The following is a 24,606-nucleotide window of genomic DNA, read 5'->3' as shown; positions in this document are numbered from 1 at the left end:
AGCCTGGAGGTAACAGAGACTATGGATGGAACCTGGGCAGCCTGAGCTGAGCCATGGCACGGCTTTTGGGGCTCAGTGATCTTTAAAGTCCCTCCCAAGCCAACCACGCCGTGGTTCTGATTCTTTGACACAACCCAGCAGCCAGCCTCGGGCGGTGCAGACACTGCCGAGCTCAGAGCAATGTGGGTACAGCAGGGCAGACTCTGGGCACCACGCAACCACTGAGTGCAGCTCCCCATGGTGCTTCACATGGGGAAGAAGTGGCAAAGAGATAGAGCAGCTCCAGCGGACACCGTCCTTTATGGGACTCCTTTTATCCTCCCAGCCACAAGCACGCGTGTCATTAGCGACTCCTCCTGAAACGAGCAGCTGTTCTTTGGCCATTACTGCTCCAAAATTAACCGAGACGGAAGAATTCAATCGCATCCCTCCTCCCAGCCCTGCTGAGCGCACACGATTAAGGGATTGAGAGCATCTTTAGCTCAGAGTTCACGGGCAGCGCAGCGCCTGGGAAGGCGTATGCATCTCGGGTGAGCTGTGAGAGCACAGGCAGAAAACCCCTCAGCTGCCAGGGACGCAGCGACCCAGGAGTGAATGTTATCGCGGCTGCACCGCTGTCGGAGACGCTCAGAGCTGCTCAGCAGGAACCCAGCCAACAGCAGGGAGGGAGGATAAGCTCCAGAAGAGACAGCCCTTCTCTCTCGCTTCCGTTCTCAATCTCGGTGAGGATATTTCAAGGCCCCCAAAGAACAAAAAGCTGGAGCAGAATGGAGCAAAAATACAAATAAAGAAACAGGACGCAGGCACAGAGGAGGGGCAGCTCGAGGTCAGGAGACACCTGCTCGTGGTGGCCTTGCGAGGCCCAGCCTGCAGCTGGGGAAGGGAGGTTCGGCTGTAATTCCATCAACGGCCATGGTAAACAAATAATAAATAACGTGGACCCATAAACAAAGCTGAGGCGTAATCAAGGGCTTTGTCTGAGCTAAATCCGAATCCAAATTTATAACCTCACAACCAAAAAAAGTCAGTGCCTGTAAATTTACATACCTCTGAGCGACGTGAATGGCTTGTTACAGGGAGCACCATGTGCTGGCAGCGTGCTGGGAGCAGCCCTGGTCAGCCAGCACTATGCTGTCCTTGTGCAGGTCACCTCGTGGGGACATCCATGCTCTGCTCCCACAAAAGGACCCCAAAGGAACCATGTCCTTCCCAAAGGGACCACGGGAGCTTCCAGATGGCAATCCCGGAAGCACAGCCTTCCTGGGGAAAACCTGCACAGAGCTGCCTGGAAATTCCCCAGTGCTCAGCACAGGCGGAGCTGGGAGCAGAGCTGGAAGCACAACTCGAGCAGCCACATACCTGGGAGTTTGACAGCATCCTGCTCCATCCTGCCCTCCTCTCTCCCGAGGTGCTCCATGCCCACCGCTTCCATCTTCACCGGCGTGTCCTCGGTGGCAGACAAGGTGGTGTAGGTGCTGATGATCAGCATTCCCAGGCCGATCCACAGGATGATCTGCAATGGGCAGCAGCTCCGGTTAGCACAGCAAAGCAAATGACGCCGCGTAGTATTCTGCATGCAAACAGTGTTTCCAAACAACACGAAGCTCGGTGGAATTACCCATAGCAATAAGGGAGAGTTGAGGAGAAAGGGAAGAGGTGAAAAAGGAAACAGTCCCTTTTGGTATAGATTTGTTTGTATTTGGATGGAGGGACACAAAATGACAGTTTCAGATGCTGGAAGCTGTTGCAAAAGATAACCCCTGTATCAGAAGGGTTCAAGAGGAGATGGACAGGGCATCGAAACAGAAAAACACACGTGGTGGACAAAAGTCCAGCTGCATGGGAACATGGTCTGGCATTTCGAGCAGCTACACTGCAACACTGCACAGTCAGCTCTGGCTGAGAGCAGAGGTGCTCGGCCTGTTCATAGGCCAGAAGGTTTACCAGGAAACTGTTTAAGAATTCTTATCTATGAAAGCAAGATGTCCACGCACAACGCTGGTGGTTAATGCTCCATGAATGGGGTAAAAGCTAGGAAGAAAGTGCTAAGAACTAACTCAGAAAGCTGAGACCAAAGAGAAGAAATACAGCAAGACAGAACCTGGATCCTGTGAGGGGAAGGGCTCCGTAAGGAATTCCTCTGACTCAGAAAGGTCTGATCCCTGCCTTATTCCCCAGAATCCTCATCCTGCAGCACGTACACCGCACTTAACAAGAGGCACAGCAAGAGGATGCAGCTCAGCGTGAGAAAAAGCAGAAACAGCCACTGGGGAACATGAACACAACAGGAGCTGCCACGGGCTACCGGAGGAGGGAGAAGATGGGAAATAAAAGGGGGAGCCCACAATAGAAAGGTGAAGTCCAAAGGGAGAAATGGGGCTGGTGCCGGGCTCCCCATTGCTGCAGGAGTGGGGTCAGTGTGGTCAGCGCCCACGAGACGCCTTCGGAAGGAAAAGGGATCAGCAGCGCGGCCAGGGAGCAGAGGGCACATCTTAGAGGGGCTGCAAAGGAAACAGAAGCATGGTCTGCTCCCGGCCCCACGCACAAAGAGCAGACATCCTGCGGGCCGGGAGCAGCAGGCAGGTCCCTGCCCTTTGCTTCCCCCCCCTTCGCTCGACCCACGGCCCTGGCAGCAACACGGCTGTGCCGGCGTCCTCCAGAAACAACAGCAGAGAGGAAGAGCATTTCCACAAAGAGGATGTATGCTGGTGCCACAGGAACCAGGAGCCATGTGGGAGAAAAGGGAAACCGTAGGAAACGGCTGAAATCACTACTGGTTTTAAAAGGGTTTTTGTTGTTTCTTATCTTAGTAAGGAGCCACAGGCTTGAATTAAGCCCCTCTGATTGTTCAACATTTCGAGTTCATCTGGGAGCTTCCCAGGGGCCGGGCCACCCCACAACCTCCATCCTTACCCAGACCAAGAATGCTGCAGACCCAAATGGGAGGTCTGTAATTCAGCTCCATTCCACCGAGATACCTGAGGTGTGCAAAAAAATAACAGGGAGGGAGCTGGTGCTCAAGGGACCACCAGGTCCAACCTCTGGCAGTCACAGGAACAGCAACGTGGGCTGCAGGGACTCTGGTGTCTCAAGGAAGAGCAGAGGCAGAAACCAACCACCCAACCCAATGCATTTGGGGTGGAGAAAGTGGGAGAAGCAGAGGGGCTGCGGTGCAGAGCAGCTCTGAGCCAGCAGCTGTTCCCACAGGGGGAATCTCCTCCATCTCTCTGAGATGAGAACCTGGGAGCCACAGAAAGGCTCCTGGACACGGACTGTGTGCAGGGGGTACATCCCTCTGGCTGCAGCATCCTCCTGCTCGCAGCTCAATATGCCAAGCACCCATCCCTGAGAGCAGCACTGGGGCCCAGCCGGGAACTCGGAAGAGGAAGTTTATGCATCCGTTTCCTTTGCTGCTTGCTTTCTCTTGGCCGTGCTTCCTCCCAGAAGAGAGCCTGAACTTTGTACAGGAGTGTCATTAGCTCAGAGCATCTCCTCTGACCACGCCTGAGCCAGCAGCACAAAGCAAGAGCTGCGTTTGCCTCGAGTGACGGAATCTCCTGACCTGTGTTGTTTTGGACACAGTGCACTGAGGGACGGTGTAAGTGCAAAGGAATGCAGAACCGTGTCCCTCCCTGGCTCCTCCACCGTGACAGCAATGCACAGCGCTGAGCCAAGGCAGAGAGGGGAACATCCCACCACGCAGCAATGAGCAGGCAGCAATTCCTGACCCAAGCAGCCTCCAAAGCTCCTCTTCCCTAAGCGGGACAGCAGCAGCACGGCCTCCCAAGGAGGGGCCTCTCAGACACACGCTTGTGTCAACACTGGGAAGCCAACACCTTCCTGCTGGAAGTTCAACACTGTGTTTACAGACCTGAGCACGACCTTCAGCAGTGTTCTGCCAATCCTCCCCAGGGCAGCAGGACACAGAGCTGCGCCATCACAGGAACGTGCTGCAAGGAAGGGGATGCTCCTCCCCAACCCACCCATGGCCCTGCAAGCCTCATTCCGAGCTTTCAACTCCTCTGCCTTGCTGTCACTGCTCTCTCCTGCAGCCTGACCTTCATGTTAGCTGTGACAGTTCACAGCTGGATGGCAGAAGCCAATGTCTGAGACTGCCCGCTTTCCCTGCAGCCTTCATGGCTGCTTTCAGTGCTGTATCATACCCTAAATCGGCATCACCTTCCCAGCTCTGCAAAACCCAGCTCCGGCGCTGCCAGCTGCTCCGTGCTGGACCTTGCTGGAAGCCAGAGATGGCCCAGCACACATGGAAGAAATACTACAAGAATCTGAATAATCCAGCAAGTCAAAGAGCTGGATTTGAGACCTGCTGCTTTGGAAACACGTTCAGGATGGTGCAGGTGGGGAGGCAGAACGTGTACGTGCATTGTTCAGGCAGGGAAAAGTAGGGAGGGCCAGCTCTGCCCAGGGCGGCTCCTTCTCCCCCCAGACTGCCACTTCTCACAGGAGCACATTTTGATGGAGTGCAGTGCCTGGATCAAAGGAAGCAGGAATGAAGGAGGAGACCAAAGAAAGAGCTACGGGGTATGAATAAATGAGTCTCTGCAGAAGGCCTGGAGGGACAAGGAGAGGGTTGGGCCCCGGTCTCAGCTCCCAGAGCTGAGGCATGGAACGCTATGCAGCCGAACGCGTTCCTGAGGACAGGTGTGCCCTTGCTGCAGCACTTCAGAGCATCGGTCAAAGCAAGTATGCAAACTTGACAGGCCATGGATCATTCAAGAGAAGGCTGGACAGCCTGCTAGCAGCCCCTTCAAATGCCAGGGTAACCCGGGGGCTGATGCTTCAGATAAGCCCTTATTCCTCTGTGGGATTTCTGCAGGACAAACACCTTCTCCAGTCCTACAAGCGACATTTCAGGTCACGCATTGTGAGCGCCCCAGCGTCCAACTGCGGGCAGCTGAGAGTCGCCTTGGGCAGCCAGAGAGCTCAGCACACCCTGAGTGCAGTTTCAAGGCACTGCAGAGAAACGTTCTGGCTCGGCCGGAATAGAAAGCAATACTTGAAAGTGCTCTTTGTTTCCCTGAAAAAATCCAGGCTGGCATTCAGAATCCTGCTTGGGGTTTCAGTCAAAGAAGTTAGGACCAAAGTGTCAGAATTCAGAGTGAAAGCTGGAAAGTTGGACTATTTCCTCGTGTCAGAGAAAGCGTGGGGAAAGAAAAAAAAAAGCACCCTGCTTTAAAAGCTTCGCATACGTTTGCAAACCCACAAGTCATTAAACTCAGAAAAAGCCATTAGTTCTGTAGGACCCACAGAAATTCTTGCTCTCCCCTCTGCTGACTCCACAGTTTGCCCAAAACCTTATTCCCAGAGCAGCGTGGTGGTGACTGGGGATGATGCTGGAGCACAGGCCTGCTAAAAGGCCACGGATTTGGTCATTGTTAGATAAAAAACAAAGCATGTTAATTCTGACCCCATAAAAGAGCAGTGCTTGCAGAACCAAAGAGATCAAGCCCAGCAAAGAGCCACTTTGTTTCAGTCCCCGAGGAGGCCAATTCAAACTGGAGCAAGAGGAAAAGCTCAACTTTTAATAGCCTCTGAACGACCCCAATCTTTTAAAGATCAATTCCTGAAGCAACACTTCTACGTGTGTGTTCCTTTTTAGTATTATTTTGGTTGAGACCAGAGAGCTGTAGGTCAGCAGCAAGAACCACATCGCTGAGGAGCCCTGTTTATTTTACCCAGCCCAGGTAGGCTGAGATGTAAGGTTTTATAGGCTGCCTGGATTCCCCAGTCTGTGGATACAGAACCTGGAGCCCATCAGAAGGCAGACTGCAGGCAGCATTTTATGCAGCAAATGAAAGCTTTGCTCGCTGCTTAGAGGGATATAAAGAGCCTCTGTGCAAAATGGGGCAGCCCTGCACTGAGCCAGCCCTGTGAGCTCTGAGCAGAACAGTCCCACCTGCGACAAGAGGCTGCAGCAGGGAGCACGGAGCAGCTGCCCTCCTGCAGCCACATTAATGTTGTTCCCAGGCTCTGCAGAGAGCTTAGGGGGATGTCAAGCAGCATCACCACTGACCTGTGAACAAAGTGCATTCTTGTGGATCTTCTTGTAAATAAGAGCTGGGCAGATGAAACAAATCAGGCTTCCCATCGTAGCACCTGTCAGGCCCAGGACCGTTTCCACTGGCAAAGAAGAACAAGAGGAGTCAGCAGAGCTGTTCTCTTCCAGAATCACAAGCAGAGCAGCCCTTGGCAGCTGCCTGCAGTACGAGCCCAGCCATCCTACCCAGCAGAGCCAGGAAGAATGAGCACTGGGCAGCCCTTTCCCCAAACCCCTCACTCACCATTAGGGATCATGATGCCTCCTATCATGGTTCCAAACACGACAGCCAGCGTCAGGGCTTTAAAGCGAAGTGGGGGCATGTAACCCCCTGCAGCAAAGGTGCCGTCTTTTTGCTGGAAGAGAAAAGGTGGGAAGGGGAGAGAATGAACTGAGCCCCTGTTGCACACACGCACAGTTCCGAGGCAATGACCCCTCAGGCTCTGCCAGTGGGGTGAGAGGAGCCAGGCAGACTGAACAGGAGCAGTTTCATCACCTCCGCACTGTGATCTCTGCAGCAATGAGGTGGAGGGGGGGGGGCAGCTAGATGTACTCGAGTAGTTTTAATATGCAACTGCATCTGAACCTTCAAAACAAGACTGACAGGAGGCACGCAGCCAAAGCTGCTGTTTCCATCCTGCCCCAAATGCGAACTGAGCAGCTGTATCCGAATCCTTCTGCCAGTGATGCTGCTGTGAGTGGCCTCAAGGCCGAGGGCATGAGAAACAAGCACAGCTGACAAGGCAGGAGGGAGCGCGGGCACTGGGAAGAGCTCTGGTTTTGCTGCACTGAGGCATCCCCAGCACCTCCGGGAGCGGGGCTATTCCCACCGCATTGCAGTGCGTGGGCCGGCTCTCAACGTGACGGAAGACACCCCAGCTGGGCTGCAGAGGATGAGCAGAGCTGCGGGGGAGCTGCCGATGCTGGAGGGTTTCCAGATGCCCTCCATTTCCTGTCCCAGCCCACGTTCCCTGTGCAAGAGGTGTGGAAAGCACAGGATGCCATGGACCCACGTGCCCCTGAAAGCCAGCGGGTCCCCACGCTCCTGGGCAGGCAGATGGGACACAAAGGCAAAGTGACACGTTCGGAGCCCAGGAGAGAAGTGAGGCTTCCCCAGCACTTCCAGCCCTTCACGTCCGCTGCCCAGCTCCAAGAGCCTTCCCCCACCCTCAGATTCTCCCAACGTGAGAAAAGAGCCGGGGGCTTCTCACAGGCAGAAGTGGCATGATTTAGAGCTATAAATTGCTCGAGTTTTATTTCCTGCCCTAAGAGGTTTCTATTTATGCGGATACACAAAGGCCTCAGAACATTCCCACAATCTCTTACTGTTATTTACTGAATACCATCGGCATGCTTAGTGCCGTACAATACACAGAGGAGAACACGCTACTGCCACAAGGGACTCACAGTCTAAATCAGACAGACCAACTATAGTCACAGCGGCTGTCTGAAGATCTGACCCTGGGAAAGGTGAATGTGTGGGAGGGGGCTGTGCTGCGCTGCAGCTCCGTGCTGTGCTCAGACACTGAGAAGGGGACATCTGAGCCCCGAGAGGAGAAGGCTGTGCTCAGGGAGCTACTGACAAGGTGGGAAGATGGCAATTATGGTACAAGAGCAGGAACGAGTGCAGGCACACAGAAGAAATGAGGCTGGGCTCTGAGGCCAGGAACAGAAGCTTGAGCTAAACGCAAAGCGAGATTGAGTTGGCCAGCAAAAGGATGCCAGCTGGAGCAGCAGGAAATAAGGAGGCTCCTCTGTTTCCAAAAGCACATTTCTCCTCCTTTGTGAGGGAGAGAACCACCTCAGCTCTGAACTGTGCAACACTTCTACGTGAGAGCCAAGCAAGGAAGCAGCAGCCATGTGAGCTTGGGGGCAGCAGAGCAGGGCAGGCCGCAGGCTCACGGCCCCAGCACTGCTGCCCACGGGATTCCTCTGCAGAGAAGACTGGAAACTCAAAGCACCACGGATTAACCACTCAACAGAGCAGAATGTACAGGCTGCCATCAGCCTCCTGCTGTGCACGGCAGGCACTTAACCTGCAGTGGGAGCTGAGCATTTGTCCCTCCAGGCAGCAGTACCCACCCAAGAGTCTGAAACATGCCATTGCCATTGTCAGTGCAGCCCCACAGAACCCAGGCACAAGTGTAGCCCAGGTCAGCAGCCAACAGCAGAAGCCAAACAGTCACAGGAGCAAGTTTTCAAGGTGCACAGCAAGGCAGCCGGCTGCTCCTGGCCACGTGAGAGGGACTTACCTGCTGCTCAAAGAGAAGGGTGTTCAGCGCCTGTCTGCATGGGAGAATCATCATCGGGAACCCCACGGCTACCGACATCATGAATCCCACTCGGATCATCTCCGTCACAAGGTTGGAAGGGAAGTTCATGAGGACGTTCCCAGCAATGGCTTCAGTGTAACTGACGTAGCCAAAGAAGCCCACCTGTCCGACAGGAGGGGAGGTGAGCAGGGGAGGTTGGACTCCAAAGCACATGCACAGCTGCTCTCTGCAATAGGGTGGGGGGCAATGACCGCCCAGGAGTGAGGACGTGCCAAGGAGGGAGTGTGGGGTCACCTCCATAGGGAGCCTTCTGGGAGCCCGGGCTGCAACACCCCCCCAAGAGCTGAGGCATTTTTCTCCATTTCATTTTGCTTTCAGCAAAGTATCTTTGAGAATAAACACAGATAAGGAGGAACCAGCCCCATCTGAAGACAAATCATCCTCCCCTTTGCTCCTCCAGAGCGTGACTTCTGGCAAGGAAAGAGAAGTTTCTTACCGTAATGTAAAAGGTGGTGACCACGTTTAGGGAAGAAGCAAAGATGGAGCTCATGATTTTAACGGACGGCTCATCCAAGCTGTCATAGGTTGGCAAGACCTGACTGTTAAAAAGGGTAAATTATTAAAGTTTCTAGAAAGAGGGAAAAAAAAAACACCCCAAACCCGAGTGCATTCCCTGCCTCAACCCAGCAGCAAAGCCTCCCTGACACCTTCCCCCTATGGAGCATAAACACTCGCCGCTGTTCCACAATTTATACTGCCGATGCCAAGAGATTGCAGAACACTCATAACTCTTAAGCGTTGCAAAAATATTCCTGCTCTCCCCACCCCACCACGTGGTGCCGAACGTGTGATGTAAACATTTGGGTTCAAAAAAAAAACGTGTTGCAAAATTAATGGCCGTTTGCTCCGCTGAGCACCGGTGGCACCAGGCCAGGCAGCGCACTGAGATTATTGTTCTTGGAGCTCTCGGCGCTGATAATTAAAGTAACGCAGTGTTTACAAAGTATAAAGCAGGAAGAAGGTCGGAGCATCACACTGTCTGAAGGAAAAGTTAAACAAACAGAACTAAACGCAGCGCCTGTCGTATTTCGGTGCTGCTGCTGGAGCTCAGTTTGTAGGAAGCCGGGAGTGCGGATGGTTTGGGGTTTGGGGGACTTCCAGATCTGGAAAGCACGTGGAATGTACTTTTTGACATCAGATGCATATTTTAGCAACTCATTAACATCTGGTTATTTGAATTCAAGTGGCTACATCCGGGCTTCGTGATACTGATCAAGAGGAGGGGGAGCACCCTGTGAGATGGAATGAGGTCTCCCCAACTCCAAGTGGGCAAAAAGGCCACGAACAGAAAGTGTGTCGTCAGGCAGAGGAGCAAAATCCTCAACCCCTAATCCCTGAGCTTCAAAGGGCCATGCACGGAGAGAGCTGAGCACCTGCATGAGGAGTCAGGCATACCCCTGTGTGCTGCTCACACAGCTCCCCTGGACACAGTGCCAGCTGCCTGCAGGGACTGACGCTCACAGGGGCAGTGAGCACTGATTTGTCCTATCCCCACTTTCAGCAGAATAACCACTACAGAAATAAGGGGTTTCCTCCTGCAGCGCCCTCCTGACACCCCTGCAGGGCTCAGCTACACAAAGAGGCTGCAGCACAGGGAGCCCCGAGTCCTCCTGTTCCATCCTCAGCTCTGAAGCCCATTTCCATGCTGCACACCTGTGGAGCAGTGACCCACTTTGTGAGCTCTGCAGCAACAGGCCAGCTTCTAAAGAGCCAACGGGATCGAACTCCCAAGTAAGTTAAAGTCAGCCTTTCAAGGTACAGCAGCACCACCTTCATTTTTCCTTACTGTATGTATGCTGCATTTACATGCTGAAGGAGCTTTGCTTCAAGTCAGAATGATGTATTTTTTAAAAGGTGATTCAGAGGTTTAACAAAAATCAAACCTACCCAGCTGAGAAGAACACTCTTATAAGGACTGCCTGGGCTGGGGCAGCACATTGCCCTAACACTTGGAGAAAACACGCTGCTTTTGGTTTAGCTTGCCACGTAAGTGCTGTGATGCAGCCTATATTTAGGTACGTGCATGCTGGTCCAGACCAAATGATTTCCCTGCCTTTCCAACTCCCAGCAATACCGTGCTGGGTACTGTGTGGCTACCACATCAAAAACTCCCTTCGCCAGATGTAATGGAGACATTATCAGCAAGGCTGGAACGTGCTCGGCTGGGAACCGAGCTGCCAAGAGAGCCCATAAGTGGAAAACGATGATTTGGATCGTGCATGTGGGTGTAAACACAGCAGTCTGAACAAATTCTATCTGTCACATTCATTTGCTGTTGGCATGCTCCCCGTTTGCTAGAACTACAGGGGGGAAAGCCCAGCTCTGCCAGCCTTCCAAATGAGGATGGTCTTTTCCGTGTCCACATTTGGATATACGTTTCTATTTAAAGCCTGTTACTATTCTGGCCGGGCACGTATTGCTCATTTGCCATTTTGGTGCAGAAGGTAATGCAGTTAGAAATGTGAAAATAGCCTGCTGTCATCCTGCCCTCCTTTGTGACAAAGGAAAGCACCGCGAAAAGCAGGTAACTGGAAACATGCAAACAGCTATCCAATGTTAATGACTCTGTGGTCCTCTTCTGCATATTTGCTAAGGGATTCAGGGAAGCAGAGGGCATGCATCACCCTGCAGGGGCCCTTGGGAGCACACAGACCCTCTGCCCTCCCTGGTACTAATTCATTCTCTACAAGAAACAGGGGAAATCCATTGCTTATGCAGCTGTTCAAGAAGCAACGTGCATTACACTGAGGAGCCGTTTGGCCCAAATGATGTTGTGTTGCCTAAGTGCAATAACTCCCAAGTGGAACACAGCTACCTCCCCAACTTAGGTAACAAACAGGGTGACAACTGAGAGAGATGCTGTACTTCTGCAGGCTGTAACATATTTGGATTAAAATAAAAGAGGAAACCAGACGGTATGTATCCCATGCAGATCCTTATGAGCCTCCACCCTCACAAAAATGCTCTGCACACCACAACTGCCAGGAGTGGGAAGGGTGGGTACTTACGACTGACAGGCAAAAGACATGCCAAAGATGGGGATGCAGCGAAAAATGCCCTCCCAGCGCGTGTAACTAACTTGCTGCAGCCACTGCCCGCTGAAGAGGCCATGCTTGAAGGACGACAACACGATCTGCAGCCAAAAGGAAAAGGGGTTAAGATCCAGCAGGAATGCCAGCACTGGGATGCAAGGCAGCACACAGCAGCTCAGTGAGAACAGCGGCCCATGTACCATGGCCTACTCTCAAATGGGGGGGGATCTGAGGATCCCTTATCCCACCCACCCACTCTGATAGTGCATCCTCACCAGGCCCCTTGCCACCGTGGGCCCTGGTTCTATTTCATGGCAGTCCCCCTGGTTTGATGCTATCAGACATCGCGGCACACAGAGGGGTGGAACAATTTCCACTGCTGACACATTTAACCACAAGACTTATTGTTCCCAGACATTTCTTTCGCACTTTTCTTTTTCAACAGCGTTTGCCTTGGAGAATCCTCTTCAATGGAGACAAAGGTTCCTTAAAGAGGAGCCCACCAGCACACTGTTGCTCCAGAAGCACTCAGCTCACTGGGGACAGGCAAGGCACCCAGCTCGGGCACAGGGGCTCTTTTGCCACTGACAGGGAAGCTGGCAGCCATTGGGTTGCACAGGAAACAGAAGGTAAATACGTCTGAATGCCTGTTTATAATATCGCCTGAATAGGGGTTTTCTAATCCCCAGAGATTACTTTTAGTGCAGCCAACTCTCATGAAATGTTGTGGTTTTCTTAAAGGCGCAGCTTCTGGAACACAGTCGTTTTGTCAAACACTCATTTACAGTTTCCAGCCTCATTACAGCTCAGAACTGTAACGCAGCCCAAACTACTTAAAGAAGAAAGAAAAAAAGTTAAATACGTGGAATTTCCACTCCTCCCTTTTATTTCTTTTGTTTCAGTTCTTCCAGGCCTGAAATTTGGTGGAGACGGGGCTGGGGCTCCATGATCAAGCAGCCTGAGCATCAGTCTCCACCTCTCCGTCCATGGTGCTATACAATGAAGCTTGGCCGAGCCAACCAGAGCGAGCTTTGGATAACCCTCAGCTTACCCAACTTGATCTGAATGTCAATAATCCATTTATCTCAGTAAAGGAAAACGTTTCTAGAATAATCTCTGAGGAAATACGCTCCACGTGTCAGAGCTGAGAGCTTATGGAGTTTCCAGTGCACAAGAAGCAGAAACGCAACCACTTGTTGCCCGAAAGACATTCACCATGGGTTGCAAGAAAGGCATGCAAAGCACACGCTTGTGTTCTCAACAAGTGCCTGCCCTCTGCAGATTACAAGCATTGAGGTTTCATGGCAAAACACAAACGCATGATAAAAGCCCTTGTGTTTCCAGGCACTTTTCCCCACATCTTCCATCCTCTGATTTCAACTTTGGAGCTCTAAATTGTATGATAGCAGCAGGCAGAATAAACCACAATTCGATTTGCTCGCCACCACAACCCATTGCTTTGTAGCGGCACACAGATCTGCCATCAGTTCCTGCTCTGTGCTCCTTCCCACGAGCCCAGAACACAGGCAGCAGCTCAGCCACTGTGCCAGGCCCTATCGGTGCTATTTATCAGGAAGGACACATTACACTTGAGCCCTGCACCTGCGAGCTGTCCCCATAGGGCACGCCATGAACACCTGCGTTAGCCCAGTGGGAAAACTCCCATCATCAATACTCACCACGAACATGAAGACGGTGTAGAAGATGAGAGCCATGGCGCTGAATGACTGTATAGAGGCCATCATGTTCCTCTGGAGGCTCAGGGGAAGCACAATGCACAGGGAGACGGCGAAGAGGAGCACGATGCGGAAGCTGCCAGACACCTGGAGAGGGAGCAGCACACAGAGCACGCTCACAGTGCCTCACCAAATTAGTAAAGTAACTCCCTGATGCAATTCTATGGGTATTTAAGGACTCGATGTTGAAAGCTGGCCATTTTTCTATAGCTGGGTCTGTGATTAGCTCAGACTGTCACTGGGTGCCACTGTTGCTCTGCACAGTGCGTGACAGGTCCACCCTAAAGTGGAAGTATTGGGCTGGGGGGACGCGGGGGGATGGGGCTTTAAACACTAATCCAACACGAGTGATTTGAGTATTTTCCATGCAATTAAATACAAACTGAACTGACTCGGGGAATGGGAGATTGAAGTCTTGAAAATTCTGATCCAGAAAATTAATCAAAACCTCACATTGGTATTTATTATAGCAGAACACTCTGGAATGCTTGGAAATATTTAATACCTAATTTGGCTGCAGCCACAACGCATCTTTTTAACTTCACAGTCCCTTAATCAGAGCTTAGCAGCATCAGGAGGAGCAGATAACGGCCCCGCCAGGAGCAGAGGGGTGTGAGGGGTACGGGCTCACACAGAGGAACTGTCTGTCACTACCTGGCAGGGGAAAGCATTAGGACAGAAGCATCGTATCTCCTTTGTTAATCTGCTCCAGAACTAATAGCGACCGGTACTAAAGGGATGCGTTTTGCTGGCAGTGCCTTAAGGGAGGTTTAGCAACATCTGATCGTTTCCTATACTCATGAGCCACTAAAGCTTCCCTGGAGGTGCCCCCAGAGCAGCTCATGGCCCTCTGAGAACACACTGCTCCATTTAAGGGAACTGGGACCACTGCCTGCACAGCAGCTGCAATGCAGCGAGGATTTATTTACCTGAAATCCAAGCAGCCGGGCAAAGAAGTTGGACCCCAAGTCACCAATGACAACATAGAAAGCAATGCAAGTTCCCAGCATCAGCCCAATCATGCTGCAAAACAACAAAGTATGGAGAGATTAGGAGGCTGAAGCAGGAACCCTGGAACGCAGCACAGGTTTAGCACAGACACGGGCTGGGGGGCTGCACACTGAGCCCAGCCACAACAGCTGCGGATTGCTCACAATCCTCCTGCACCCTCCCAGTGACCAAGAAGCTTCCAGAGGATACAAAGAGAACATTTAAAGGGACTTAAAATCCAAGCAGGCAGTTGCTCGCTCGCCCGCAGAGGTGAAGCAGCCTCAGCATGCCTTGCTTCAGAGTACATCCACTCCTTGACTCCAGACAACTTTCCGACACGACACAAAGGAGACAAGACCCAGATTTTACCAGTCTCACGCTGGAAACGTTTGGCAAGAAATAAAACAAGTCCTCCATCTTACAGGGATGCAGCGGGGCTGTGTATCAGAACGAGCCCTGCTGGAGCCGGAGCGGAGGACGGCTCTTAACAGCTTGGCTAAGGCCATCAGTTCTGCATTCAGCCCCAGCAACGTAAAACCAAGGAAACTCCATCCACATCTCCCCCAACAAGCAACATCTCGGCCAGAGACGTGGCTCTGCTAACAACACGTGCATCGGTTTAACTGCTGTTTGGAGCCACAGAAGAAACAGACCTTAGGGATGGCAAGAACTCCTTTATTTCTTGGAAAAGCATTTAACAGAATCAGCAAGAGGTCCTCCCAGCCGCACCCCCTGCAGCAAGGGCCTACCATGAAAGCCTCGGTAATAGCTCAGCTCTCAAACTTCCTTCCACAAAATGGACCGCACTTTAATGAAAAGATTGTAGTACGAACTGCTTCTCCTCCCATTCATGATTGCACGGACCACTTTCCCCTCCCGTTTCCAATTATAGCATCCCTGTGGCAATTACAGCAACTGCTTGCATGGACAAGTCACTTTGGAGAAATATTTGGTGTATTTTTAGTGTTCTGCAGCAATCTGCAGATGGGAACAGGGAACGAGCCAGCATCGCTGCCTGGCCAGAGCTCCAGATGCCTCCAACAGAGAACCTCTTCTGGAAGAAGCAGCACGGTAACACCATCCCACTGCCCATCAGGGCTTCTGAACGTCACCTGGGAGGGATTTGCTGCTGGTGTTGGGGTCACGTGAGGCACAGGAGCCCAGCAGCTACCGGGCTGGAGAGCTCTCATGCTGAATAGGGACAGGGCCCTGCCACGAGGTGCCCCGCAGCACCCAGGAGCAGGCGGCACCAGGCAGCTCCAGGGCGCACCCACGGCACAGGATGCTCCCCTGCAAACTCCCAGCAACCTTGGCAGGGATCCCACCCCTGGAAAGCAGCCACCAGCACCACGCCGTGAGCTCACAGCGGAGCAGGAGACGAGTTCGCTCTCCAGCTTCTGAGCACCACGACCCAGAGCTCCTGCCTGCACGGAAGGTGAAGCCACGTGGGCATCTTATTCCCCTTCTTGCTCAAGTTCTGGTTGGCGAGGAAAAGCTTTGGGACCAGGGAGGGCAGGGCAGTAATAAATGAGCACAGCAATGCCACAGAGCAGTGCTCTTCATTAAAGAGAGCCAAACCATTCCAGCTTTAAAGCCGTAGATTACCTTGTTTCCACCAACATTTTTCCTGCTTTTCCATAGGCGTGAAATGCTGGAATAAGAGAAGGAAAAGAAAACAAGAAAGGAGTTGATTAAAGAAAGGTCCAGAACGTGGAGCACACATCAGTTAAAAATTAATCAACGATAGTAACAAAGGGCACTTGAGCAGGAAGCCACCAGCACTGCGCTTGGGGGCCGCTTTCCCTTCCCACCGACCCCATTCTCCTTTCCAGACGTGCCCTCCACAAACTGAAAACCACATAAGACAGGGGGGAGAAAACAAGATGAAGGAGAGGCAGAACGCAGGTTATCCTTCCTTTTTTTTCCCCCTCTCCCCCCCCCTCCCCTTGTTTTCTATGTTAAAATAAAGGCAGCGCGAAGTAGCAGCCACACATGGCAACCATTAAAAGAAAGGCAGCGCGGAAGAGAAAATGTGCGCGTAGAAGATGCTGTGCGGCACAAAGTGACTGCGGTGCAAAATTTCAAGCACATTTTTATTTTTATCTTCCCACTCGAATTGAACCGCCTGACGTTGCTGGATGGGAGAGAGCTGAGCCGGTGCCCAGAACGTTCAATCCCATCCCCAGAATACCCAGCACTCACAGCCCACACCAAAGGGCTGCTGCCAAGAGGCTTCTTCCCCCCTCCCATCCTTGGGGTTGTAGCTCGTAGCAGAAAGCCATCAGTAGTCTTTAAATCATCGGGAAAGGGGGGGGTTCTTAAAAAGAAAAAGCCAAGAAAACCGTGCGTATTTTTAGCTCCATCTCACTGGGTAGAATTGAGACCTCCAGTTCCAAACCCAGACCACAGTGCCCGCCTGTCAGCGTCCTGCAGGGCTCCAACAGCCACCCCACCACCCCCCTGGGCTGCCTTTGTCTGCTCCCGAGGCACCGGAGCCCACCAGCAAAACCAACTTTCCTCACTTCTGGAAGCTCCTTTTGTTATTTTTAAAGATTAACTTACAAACGATGCTTTTCTTTGGGCTCGGCTGGAGTTAAAAAAGAAATAATGAAGGAAACAACACGTTCTCCCACAGAACGGAGGGGAAAGAAAAAAGCAAAACAACAACAACAACAAAAAACCACAGCGGGAGACCCACAGCAGAAAAATAAACCGGCTTTGTTATGTGGGGCAGCGCTGAAAATAGCCCAGGGCTCCACGACAGACGGGGCTGCAGCACAGAGCTCTGCAGCTCCAGCTCTCACCCACTCTGCAGGGAGAGGTTAAGAAGCAATGAGAGGAGCGGGGATCTTCCAGATCGACCTCCAGAACCATCGCTGCTACGGCACCGATCCCAACGGCTCCATTTCCCAGCACACAGAAGCGCACCTCCGGATGACGTTGCAGCTGCTGCTGGTTTGGAAGCTCGAGGTGCTGAGAGCCGGTCTGTTTCCTCAGCTATTCTGAAACCTTCAAACCTTATGTCAGATGTCCCCGTTTGGGGACATGGGAAAAATTGGAGCCTTTTCTCTTCTGAAGGAGACGGTGACTCTAAAATACAGCAGAACATCTTCAGAATGGGATCTCTCTGTGCCTAACAAAGCTGGGCAGAGCTGAACCTGCTCAGAACTACAGAAGCTCTTTCAAACCAAGAGTGGTTGCCACGTGCAGGTCACGTCCCAGCACTGGTGGCTGTAGGGAGCTGACCCAGGCTGCTGGGCCCTGCACACACACGGTGCCCTTTGGCAGCTGCAAGGGGAGGCATTAACCCATTCCTGGTTGCAGTTTCCCTAGGATCTGCCTCCCGCTTCCCTTCTTGCCCCGCATCTTAAAAGGTGCTTCCCTTCCACACAGAGCAGTGCTGAAGAGCACAGGGTTTCAGACAGCCAAGCCCTTCACACAGACAGTGATGCAGGGAGACAACATCTGAGCCGGATCTCAGCCTGTGACGAGCCTGGCCCTTCTCTAGCTGGAACACTCTCAGTGCTCCTCCGGAAGGGGCCGGCTGCCTGAAGTTACACTGCAAAACTTTCTTCCATCTTTAAACCCTGCCAAAGCCTCCCATAGAATCAGCTGCGGGAGCTGCCAGGATCTCTCGCAGATGTACCAGGGCCCAAGCGCACGGTGACAAAGGCCGTCTGTGTGAAGCTGCTCAACCTTGATGCATTAGGATGCATTATAGGAACATTGCCTTTCCTCTCAGCGCTGTCCCCTCCTGGTTGCTCGAGGTGGCACCTCTCCCAGTGTGCAGGCAGGGAGCAGAGGCACTTCTTTGTGCCAGCGCCCGCCTGCCAGGAGGTGGCAGGAAGCTGGGAAGCATTACTGGCCTCTGTGTATTCGAGCCCCTTGGCTGCGGGAAGCGCAGAGGACCCCTTCTTCCTGGGAGATGCTCCAAGGTGGAGGGACAATCTGTACTCGGGTGAGAGGGAAGTGGCACACAAAGGCTCCTTGTCAGAGCAGGGAGCAGCAGCACAGACAGCTGGGACAGGAGGGGCTGGGCCAAGGCAGACACCACCTGAGAGCTCTGCAGTAACCGAGCCTTGCTTCCAAGGCATGAGCACGGCTCCTAAAGCCACGATGCTCTTTAATCTTTCTTTTTAGCTTGTAGCAAAGGCTAAAGATGCACAACCTAGGAACAGAACCTTGGGCATCCTGAGCATGGTGGAAATCCATATGTCAACAACAGTCACCAAGCGACCCGTGCACTCCTTTAACTCCTCTACAAAAAGCGATGCCAGCCAACGCTCTGCTTCCCCAAACGAGACAAACCAAGTCAACGAGCACCTTGTTTCACATGGCAGCTGAGAGCACGGGAACCCACCTCCTCCTGCTCCCCAGCTCAGTCAGAACGAGCACAGAGGTCACAGCAGAGGCCAGTGTTGGCACCACACAGAGACCGGCGGACGCTGCCAAAACCTCACACATGAATCTTGCAGATGTTTTTATTTTCTTGGCCACTTGGAGCTTCGCACGCTGTTTCCGCTCCCCCTTCTTTGCCATAAATGCACACACAGCTCAGACCCAGGCAGCCCCGAGCTCCATGCCAGGCTCTGCTGGCAGAACCCAATGTCCTCAGCAACACGCTGGGTGGGGAAGCTCGTGGCTTTCATGCTGAGACCGATAATTTACACCAGGCACCCGCTACGCCAGCTCCCGAAAACTTGGGTTTCGATCAGTCAGCACCGCGTCTCCTCCCCTGCCCTGCAGAGTCAAAACTATTCTGTGCCTATTAACTTCGCTGTCAAGAGCAGAATTAAGGCCTCGTATCCCCCCGGGGACACGGCGCAGGGGGAAGAGCCTGACAGAGGAACAAAACGCAACTTGAGAACTACATCAAGAAATCATTCGGTTTTCCAATAATATCGGTATGAAAGTTGTAAATGAAGTAAGGTCAAAGGAAAAACCGCAGTTAAAAAAAGCAAGCCCTAGAGCTGGGAATTCTCACCCAGGCCCGGGTAGGTCCGACGCTTGCTGAGATTGGCCGATTTCACCAGGAACATGCAGGACTGATGAGTCATCCAAGAACAGAAAATCAAGAGCAGAGCTCCCAGGACAATGCCACACTGAAAAGGAAGATGGGGGTGGTTAGAAGACAAGCACAAGATGGAAAGTCAGGCGCTTTGTGCAGTCTCACTCCCATCCCTGGCTGCCCCCAGCCCCCTCCCCACAAATCTTCAGCCCCACTTTCTCCTGTTCAGGGAGTCCTCCTGCAGCCGGGACCAACGTGATGCATGAGCTCAATTTAACTCCTCCCGCAGCCCGAGGACCACACAGAGCAGAGGGGTGAACCGGAGCCATTTGTGAAGCACGGTTGGATCTGGTGACCTCAGAGATCTCCACCAACCTCAACGATTCTATGACTCACACCACGAGCCCGCTGCATCCCCAGGGCGCCCTACAGCCCTCGTTGGGTTCATGTAAACAACACAGCCACACCTGAGCGCAAGGTCCGACCCGTTACACACACACTAAGCACTACAGCACACAGACACCACTGAGCTGCACAGGTGTGCAGAGGGAGACACCCCTCGCTGCTGCTCAAGCAGGTGGCTTTAGGAGCAAAAGCAGCACACAGCTCGTGGTCCCGTAGCACAGCACACAGCTCGTGGTCCCGTAGCACAGCACAGAGCTCGTGGTCCCGTAGCACAGCACAGGGCTCCGCACCGCAGCCGGCTGCTGCCTCCGACCGCCCCTTCCCGGAGCTCCGGGACCCCGCAGCGGTTCCCCCCGGGCTCCCCCCGCCCCACGGCTCGGCTCACCTGGCGGAAGCAGAAGGGCACGGTGAGCACGCTGACACCCACGATGCTGTTCACCACGTTCATGATCAGGCCCCAGTTGGAGCCCGCGGCCGCCGCCATTGCCCCGCGGCGGGGCCGCCCCTCCGCCCCGCCCCGCCCCGCGGGTCCCCTCAGCCGCCCGCCATGGCGGCACCGGCACCGGCCACAGCGGCACTTCCGCCTTCCGCTGCTCCGCTGGCGCTTCCGGGAAGTGGGGCGGCGGGCAGCGAGACGGGAGGGGCGGAGCGGCCTAAGGCGGCGCTCTTGCCGCCTCGGAGGACCGCGCACACTGCTCCGGGAGGACTGAGGGGAGGGAGAGGGCGTGGGAGTTTTGTTTTAGGGCTGTTGGCAGGGGAGGAAAATGGGGAACCGCTTCGGGCCCAGCAGCCAAGAGTCAGGAAAATGCATTTATATGTATATTTATATTTCTATCTATCTATATATATTTATTTATATCTTTTTATATATATATATTTATATTCATGCATGCACACACGTGTATATAGGTGCACGTACACACTCGTGCAGACAAAAGCACATCTAAACAACGAATGCATGCACACATGGACACGCAGGCATGCACAAGCCTGCACACACACACATACACATGCATGTGCATTCAATCCAAGCCGTCTCTCCGGGCCTGGCTGCTGCTCTGCTCATGGGTCCATGTGTGCACATCTGGCCGCTGTGTGCATGTGTGTGTGATGCACATGGTGCTCAGGCGGGGGTGGATCAAAGCCCGCGTGCAATGCTTCCCAATGGGGGCCAGGAGGCTTTGCAAAGCATCAACCCTTTGCAAAGGGGGAAGGAATAAAGGGATGCCCACCACCCACAGGCTGACTTGCTTTGCAGGCACGGTGGCAGGTCGGAGCGGTGCAAGCCAACTGCGTGTTCCCATTGGAACAAAATACACAAGGCTTGTATAATTTGCAGCAATTGCAATGGGTAACCACAAGAATTTGCTCTACAAAAGGTTTGCAGGGAGGTGGAGCACGCCTGCCTAATTCCCTCCAGGTGCTGCTGGGGTTGAGGCTGCAGCGCTGGCTGCTTTGTGGTGCACTGACGTCAACAACCCCACGTGAGATGCGGGCCCAGCAGCAATGGGGGCTGCCTCTCTCTTCATCCCAAGCCCCCCATTCTGGGTTGAGGCCGCCTGGCTGGAAGGGAGCTGTGTGGACAGGGCACAGATGGGAATGGTGATGGTACTGGCCATGGGGGGTCTGGGTGTGAGAATTGGCACCAGTAGCACAGGGCCAGAGCTGGGAGGGCTGCAGCACCTGGACATGGGACGTGGTATCCAGATATGGGACATGGAACAGAAGCACGGGATGTCATACCCAGCTATGAAATGTTGTACTCAGACATGGGACACGGTACCTAGATATGGGATGTGAGACTCAGATATGAGACACGGGACATGGGCACAGGATGTGGCACCAGGATATGGGATGTCATTCCCAGATATGGGTAGCAGCACCTGGACATAGGGCAGAGTACCAGGATATGGGATGTACTACCCAGGCCTGAGACACAGTACCCAGATCTGGGATGCAGTATCTGGACATGGGACACTTTCCACACTCTCAGCCCCCTACCCCCATGCTGCCACGACCCCAGGGCTGGGGGTTCCCCTCCCCACCCATCCCCAGCTGTGGTGTGGGGCTGAGTGTCTCCAACCCAAGCAGGCACAGCACCGACAGGATGCAGCCGCCCATCTGGCTGGGAAAGCAGAGCACCTCACTGCTGCACCGGGACATCTGCACCGAGTTAAGAGGGGAAATCATGTTTATCCAATTAGTTTTACATGGCCCCTAACTCAACACTGGCAGAAAAAAGGGCTCAGGTGGCTTCCCCACATGCTGAAAGGCCACCAGGAGCCCAGCAAGCACCGAAAGCACTGCAACACAGCACTGTAGGATGTGGAGCTCATGCGGATGGGTAGAGCAGCACCCAGCCAAAGCTCAATTCCTGGGGGCCCCAACCCCACTGGTGATGCCCTGGCCATGTTACCAACTTCCCAGGCACTGCCTCCAGCCCAGGGGGGAGCTGCTTTCCATCTGCTTTCACCACAGCTGCCCATCTCCCCGTTTCTCTTTTCTTCCCGCTATCGATTCTTTGCTTTCCAAAGCAAACCCTCCTCAGGCAATTTTTAAAGCCCAAGTGATGAATGAAACTCCATTTTCCTCCCCATTAAAAAGAGGAAATCGGGTAGGTTCTGCTGCAGCCAATCTGACACGGGGCTGCAGAATTCATCCTTGGCCTCCTGCACGCAGGGCATTCCCGCAGGACAATGTGTTTCCAATTGCTGTGTCCCCAACCTCTCTGCAATGTGAGCCATGTGCAGACGCTCACCTGCAACTCATCAGCACCCAGCTACCGAACAACGCATCTCACGTGGCCCCAACACTGTGAGCAAAGCAGGAGGGACTGAAGGCAGCCCCCAGCACCACCATCAGCATAGAGACAGTAGGGTGGCACCACCGGGGACTTCCAGCCCTGTGCTGAGCAGCTCAGGCTCCTCTGAGCAGCCCTATAGTACAGCCTGCATCCCCACACAGGGTTGGCTGGGGTCAGAGTTGCCCCCGGTCCCAATCCCTCCTGCCCCGCCGTAGGGAGCCCAGGAGAATGAGCAGATCCTGGGGTGCTGCAGGCAGCTGTAATGAACTGTAATTACTGAAGGCAGCTGAGGGGCAGCTCGGGATCTCTCTCTGTTTTATGTTTAAAATGCCCACGAGGGTCCCACACCGCTGCGCTGGGGCAGAGCCTTTGTCCTGTGCTGCTCAGTGGGGGAGCACGTGTGTGTGCTCACGTGTGCACACACCTCACTGAGCAGAGCTGCAGGCGAGAGCAGCAGCAGCAGGTTTGCAATGGGCAGAGCTGTGGCACTGAGCCTGTTCAAGGCTGCAGCCCAGAGTGGGGACACACAGGGACACCTCAACCCTGCCCCAACAAAGCAACCCGCTCCACTCCTCCTACCTCAAAGGCCAATGCCTGGCAGAGCCCGGGAAGAACCTGGCAAGTATTTAAAAACATCAATTCAAACAAATTGCTTTTTCATATTGCAAATAAGGGCAGTTTTATCGCTTTTATTGCATAACAACCATTAATGAAGTGCAGTTTCGGGGCACTTTAATTGCTCAGAGACTAAAGTTCAATCCATCGCTGCAACGCGGGCTGGAGGACACCGTGTGTCATGCGGGGAGCTGGCAGGTTGGAAGCAAGAATAAATTTATGGTTGCTATTAGGAAAATGGAGGAGAGAGCTCCGTCTGTGCAGGCATCCCGCCAGGAGGAACGGCGGGGGTATAAAGCACAGAGCTTCCCGGGGGGGGGGATGGAGGGGAGGGGCACAAGGAGGATGGGGCGTCCCCGGGATGTCCTTGGTGGATCCTCTGCTCCTCCTCCAGCACAGACACGGGTGACACCGTGGGGGGGGGGATCCGTGCTGCAGATGTTGCACATTTGAGCTGAGGACAAACAGACCCACGTGGGTACCAGCACCGGGCCGGGTGTAGGGCACGCGTGGGGGTGACCGGGAGAAGCACGTGGCTTTGTGTCAGACACAGCGTCCTACCCGCACCGCTGGGGCAGCTGTAGGATCACCGCGTGGGTCTGAGGGGGATCACACGGACACGCGGGACACGTCCGTCTCGTTCGTTCCGCATTAACACAGACCCTCCGGTGCCGCCCCGCGCCCACGCGGCCGTAACAGCAGCTATAACAGCAGCTATAACAGCGGCTGTAACACACACACGCACTTAGATGCGCCCCGCCGCCCCTCCGCACACGCGTGAGCTCCGCGCGCATCCCGCACCCACCTGCCTGCGGCGCGCCAGCGGGAACGGCTCCGGCCAGGCCCCGCCCCCAGGCGGCCCGCATGAATGAGCGCGCCCCGCCCCGCTCCTTTTAAGGCAACTGGCGCGGCGCGGAGGGCGGGACCCGCCGGACTCTCGCCCCGCCCACCCCCGCCGCCAACCGACCAATGAGGGCGGCGCACGGAGCCCCCGCGGGCGCCGGCCTTTGTTTGTGGAGGGCGCCGGGGCCAATGGGAGCGCGGCGGGGGGAAGGGCGGGCCAATGGGAGCGCGGGGGGAGGGGCGGCGCGGCGCGGCCGGGGATGCCCCAGCCCGGCCACGTGCGCGCGGCGCCGCCACCGCGGGACAGCGCCCGGGGCAACCCCCGGTTCCCCCCCCGACCCCCATCCGTTCACCCGGTGCCTCCGCGGCGGTTCCCAGCGCCGTGCCGGGGTCGTGGGTGGGCTCCCGAGGGGCCGCCTATAGAGCCCCGCTCCGGTGGGGGCCGCAGGGGGTCGCTTGGTCAGAGGGGAGCGTCCCGCCACCCCCCGCCGGGCTCACGCTGACCGGGATCGGTGCGGGGCTGCGGAACGGCGGGAGCCGCGCTGCCGGGAATGAGCGTTGTGCGGGAAGGCGGAGGGCGCTGCCATTTGATCCCCTTTTCTGCCCATCTCCGTCCCGTTCCCGTCCGCTGCGGCGGCGCCGGGAACCGCGGGGTTCGGCTCCGTGCCCACCGCCGCGCTCCGGTTGCGACCCTCCCTGCGCTGCACTCGATCCATCCATCCATCCACCTACGTGTCCATCCGGGCCTGCCCGCAGCGCTGCCCGCCCTCCATCCGCAGCGCC

The 24,606-nt window shown here is 54.5% G+C and overlaps 1 protein-coding gene across 2 annotated transcripts in view; it reads right to left on the bottom strand.

The window, feature by feature from the left end:
• SLC38A10 (solute carrier family 38 member 10) overlaps nucleotides 1-20,153 on the bottom strand; it is a 30,669-nt gene extending 10,516 nt beyond the window's left edge. For both annotated transcript variants that reach the window (XM_072351819.1, XM_072351818.1), the window contains exons 1-11: nucleotides 19,948-20,153; nucleotides 19,134-19,251; nucleotides 15,755-15,800; nucleotides 14,089-14,182; nucleotides 13,103-13,246; nucleotides 11,400-11,524; nucleotides 8,828-8,930; nucleotides 8,311-8,493; nucleotides 6,303-6,414; nucleotides 6,035-6,141; nucleotides 1,360-1,513 (exon numbers count right to left, since the gene is read on the bottom strand). In XM_072351819.1, coding sequence (XP_072207920.1) covers nucleotides 1,360-1,513; nucleotides 6,035-6,141; nucleotides 6,303-6,414; nucleotides 8,311-8,493; nucleotides 8,828-8,930; nucleotides 11,400-11,524; nucleotides 13,103-13,246; nucleotides 14,089-14,182; nucleotides 15,755-15,800; nucleotides 19,134-19,251; nucleotides 19,948-20,046 — 1,285 coding nt within the window. In that variant the 5' untranslated portion in view covers nucleotides 20,047-20,153. The remainder of the gene's footprint in view (nucleotides 1-1,359; nucleotides 1,514-6,034; nucleotides 6,142-6,302; nucleotides 6,415-8,310; nucleotides 8,494-8,827; nucleotides 8,931-11,399; nucleotides 11,525-13,102; nucleotides 13,247-14,088; nucleotides 14,183-15,754; nucleotides 15,801-19,133; nucleotides 19,252-19,947) is intronic.
• Nucleotides 20,154-24,606: the final 4,453 nt, after the last annotated feature.

Source organism: Excalfactoria chinensis, chromosome 17 (genome assembly GCF_039878825.1).
Source record: "Excalfactoria chinensis isolate bCotChi1 chromosome 17, bCotChi1.hap2, whole genome shotgun sequence".
NCBI lineage: Eukaryota > Metazoa > Chordata > Aves > Galliformes > Phasianidae > Excalfactoria > Excalfactoria chinensis.
The sequence above is the reverse complement of the archived record's forward strand: the minus strand, read 5'-3'. Positions and strand labels throughout refer to the sequence as shown.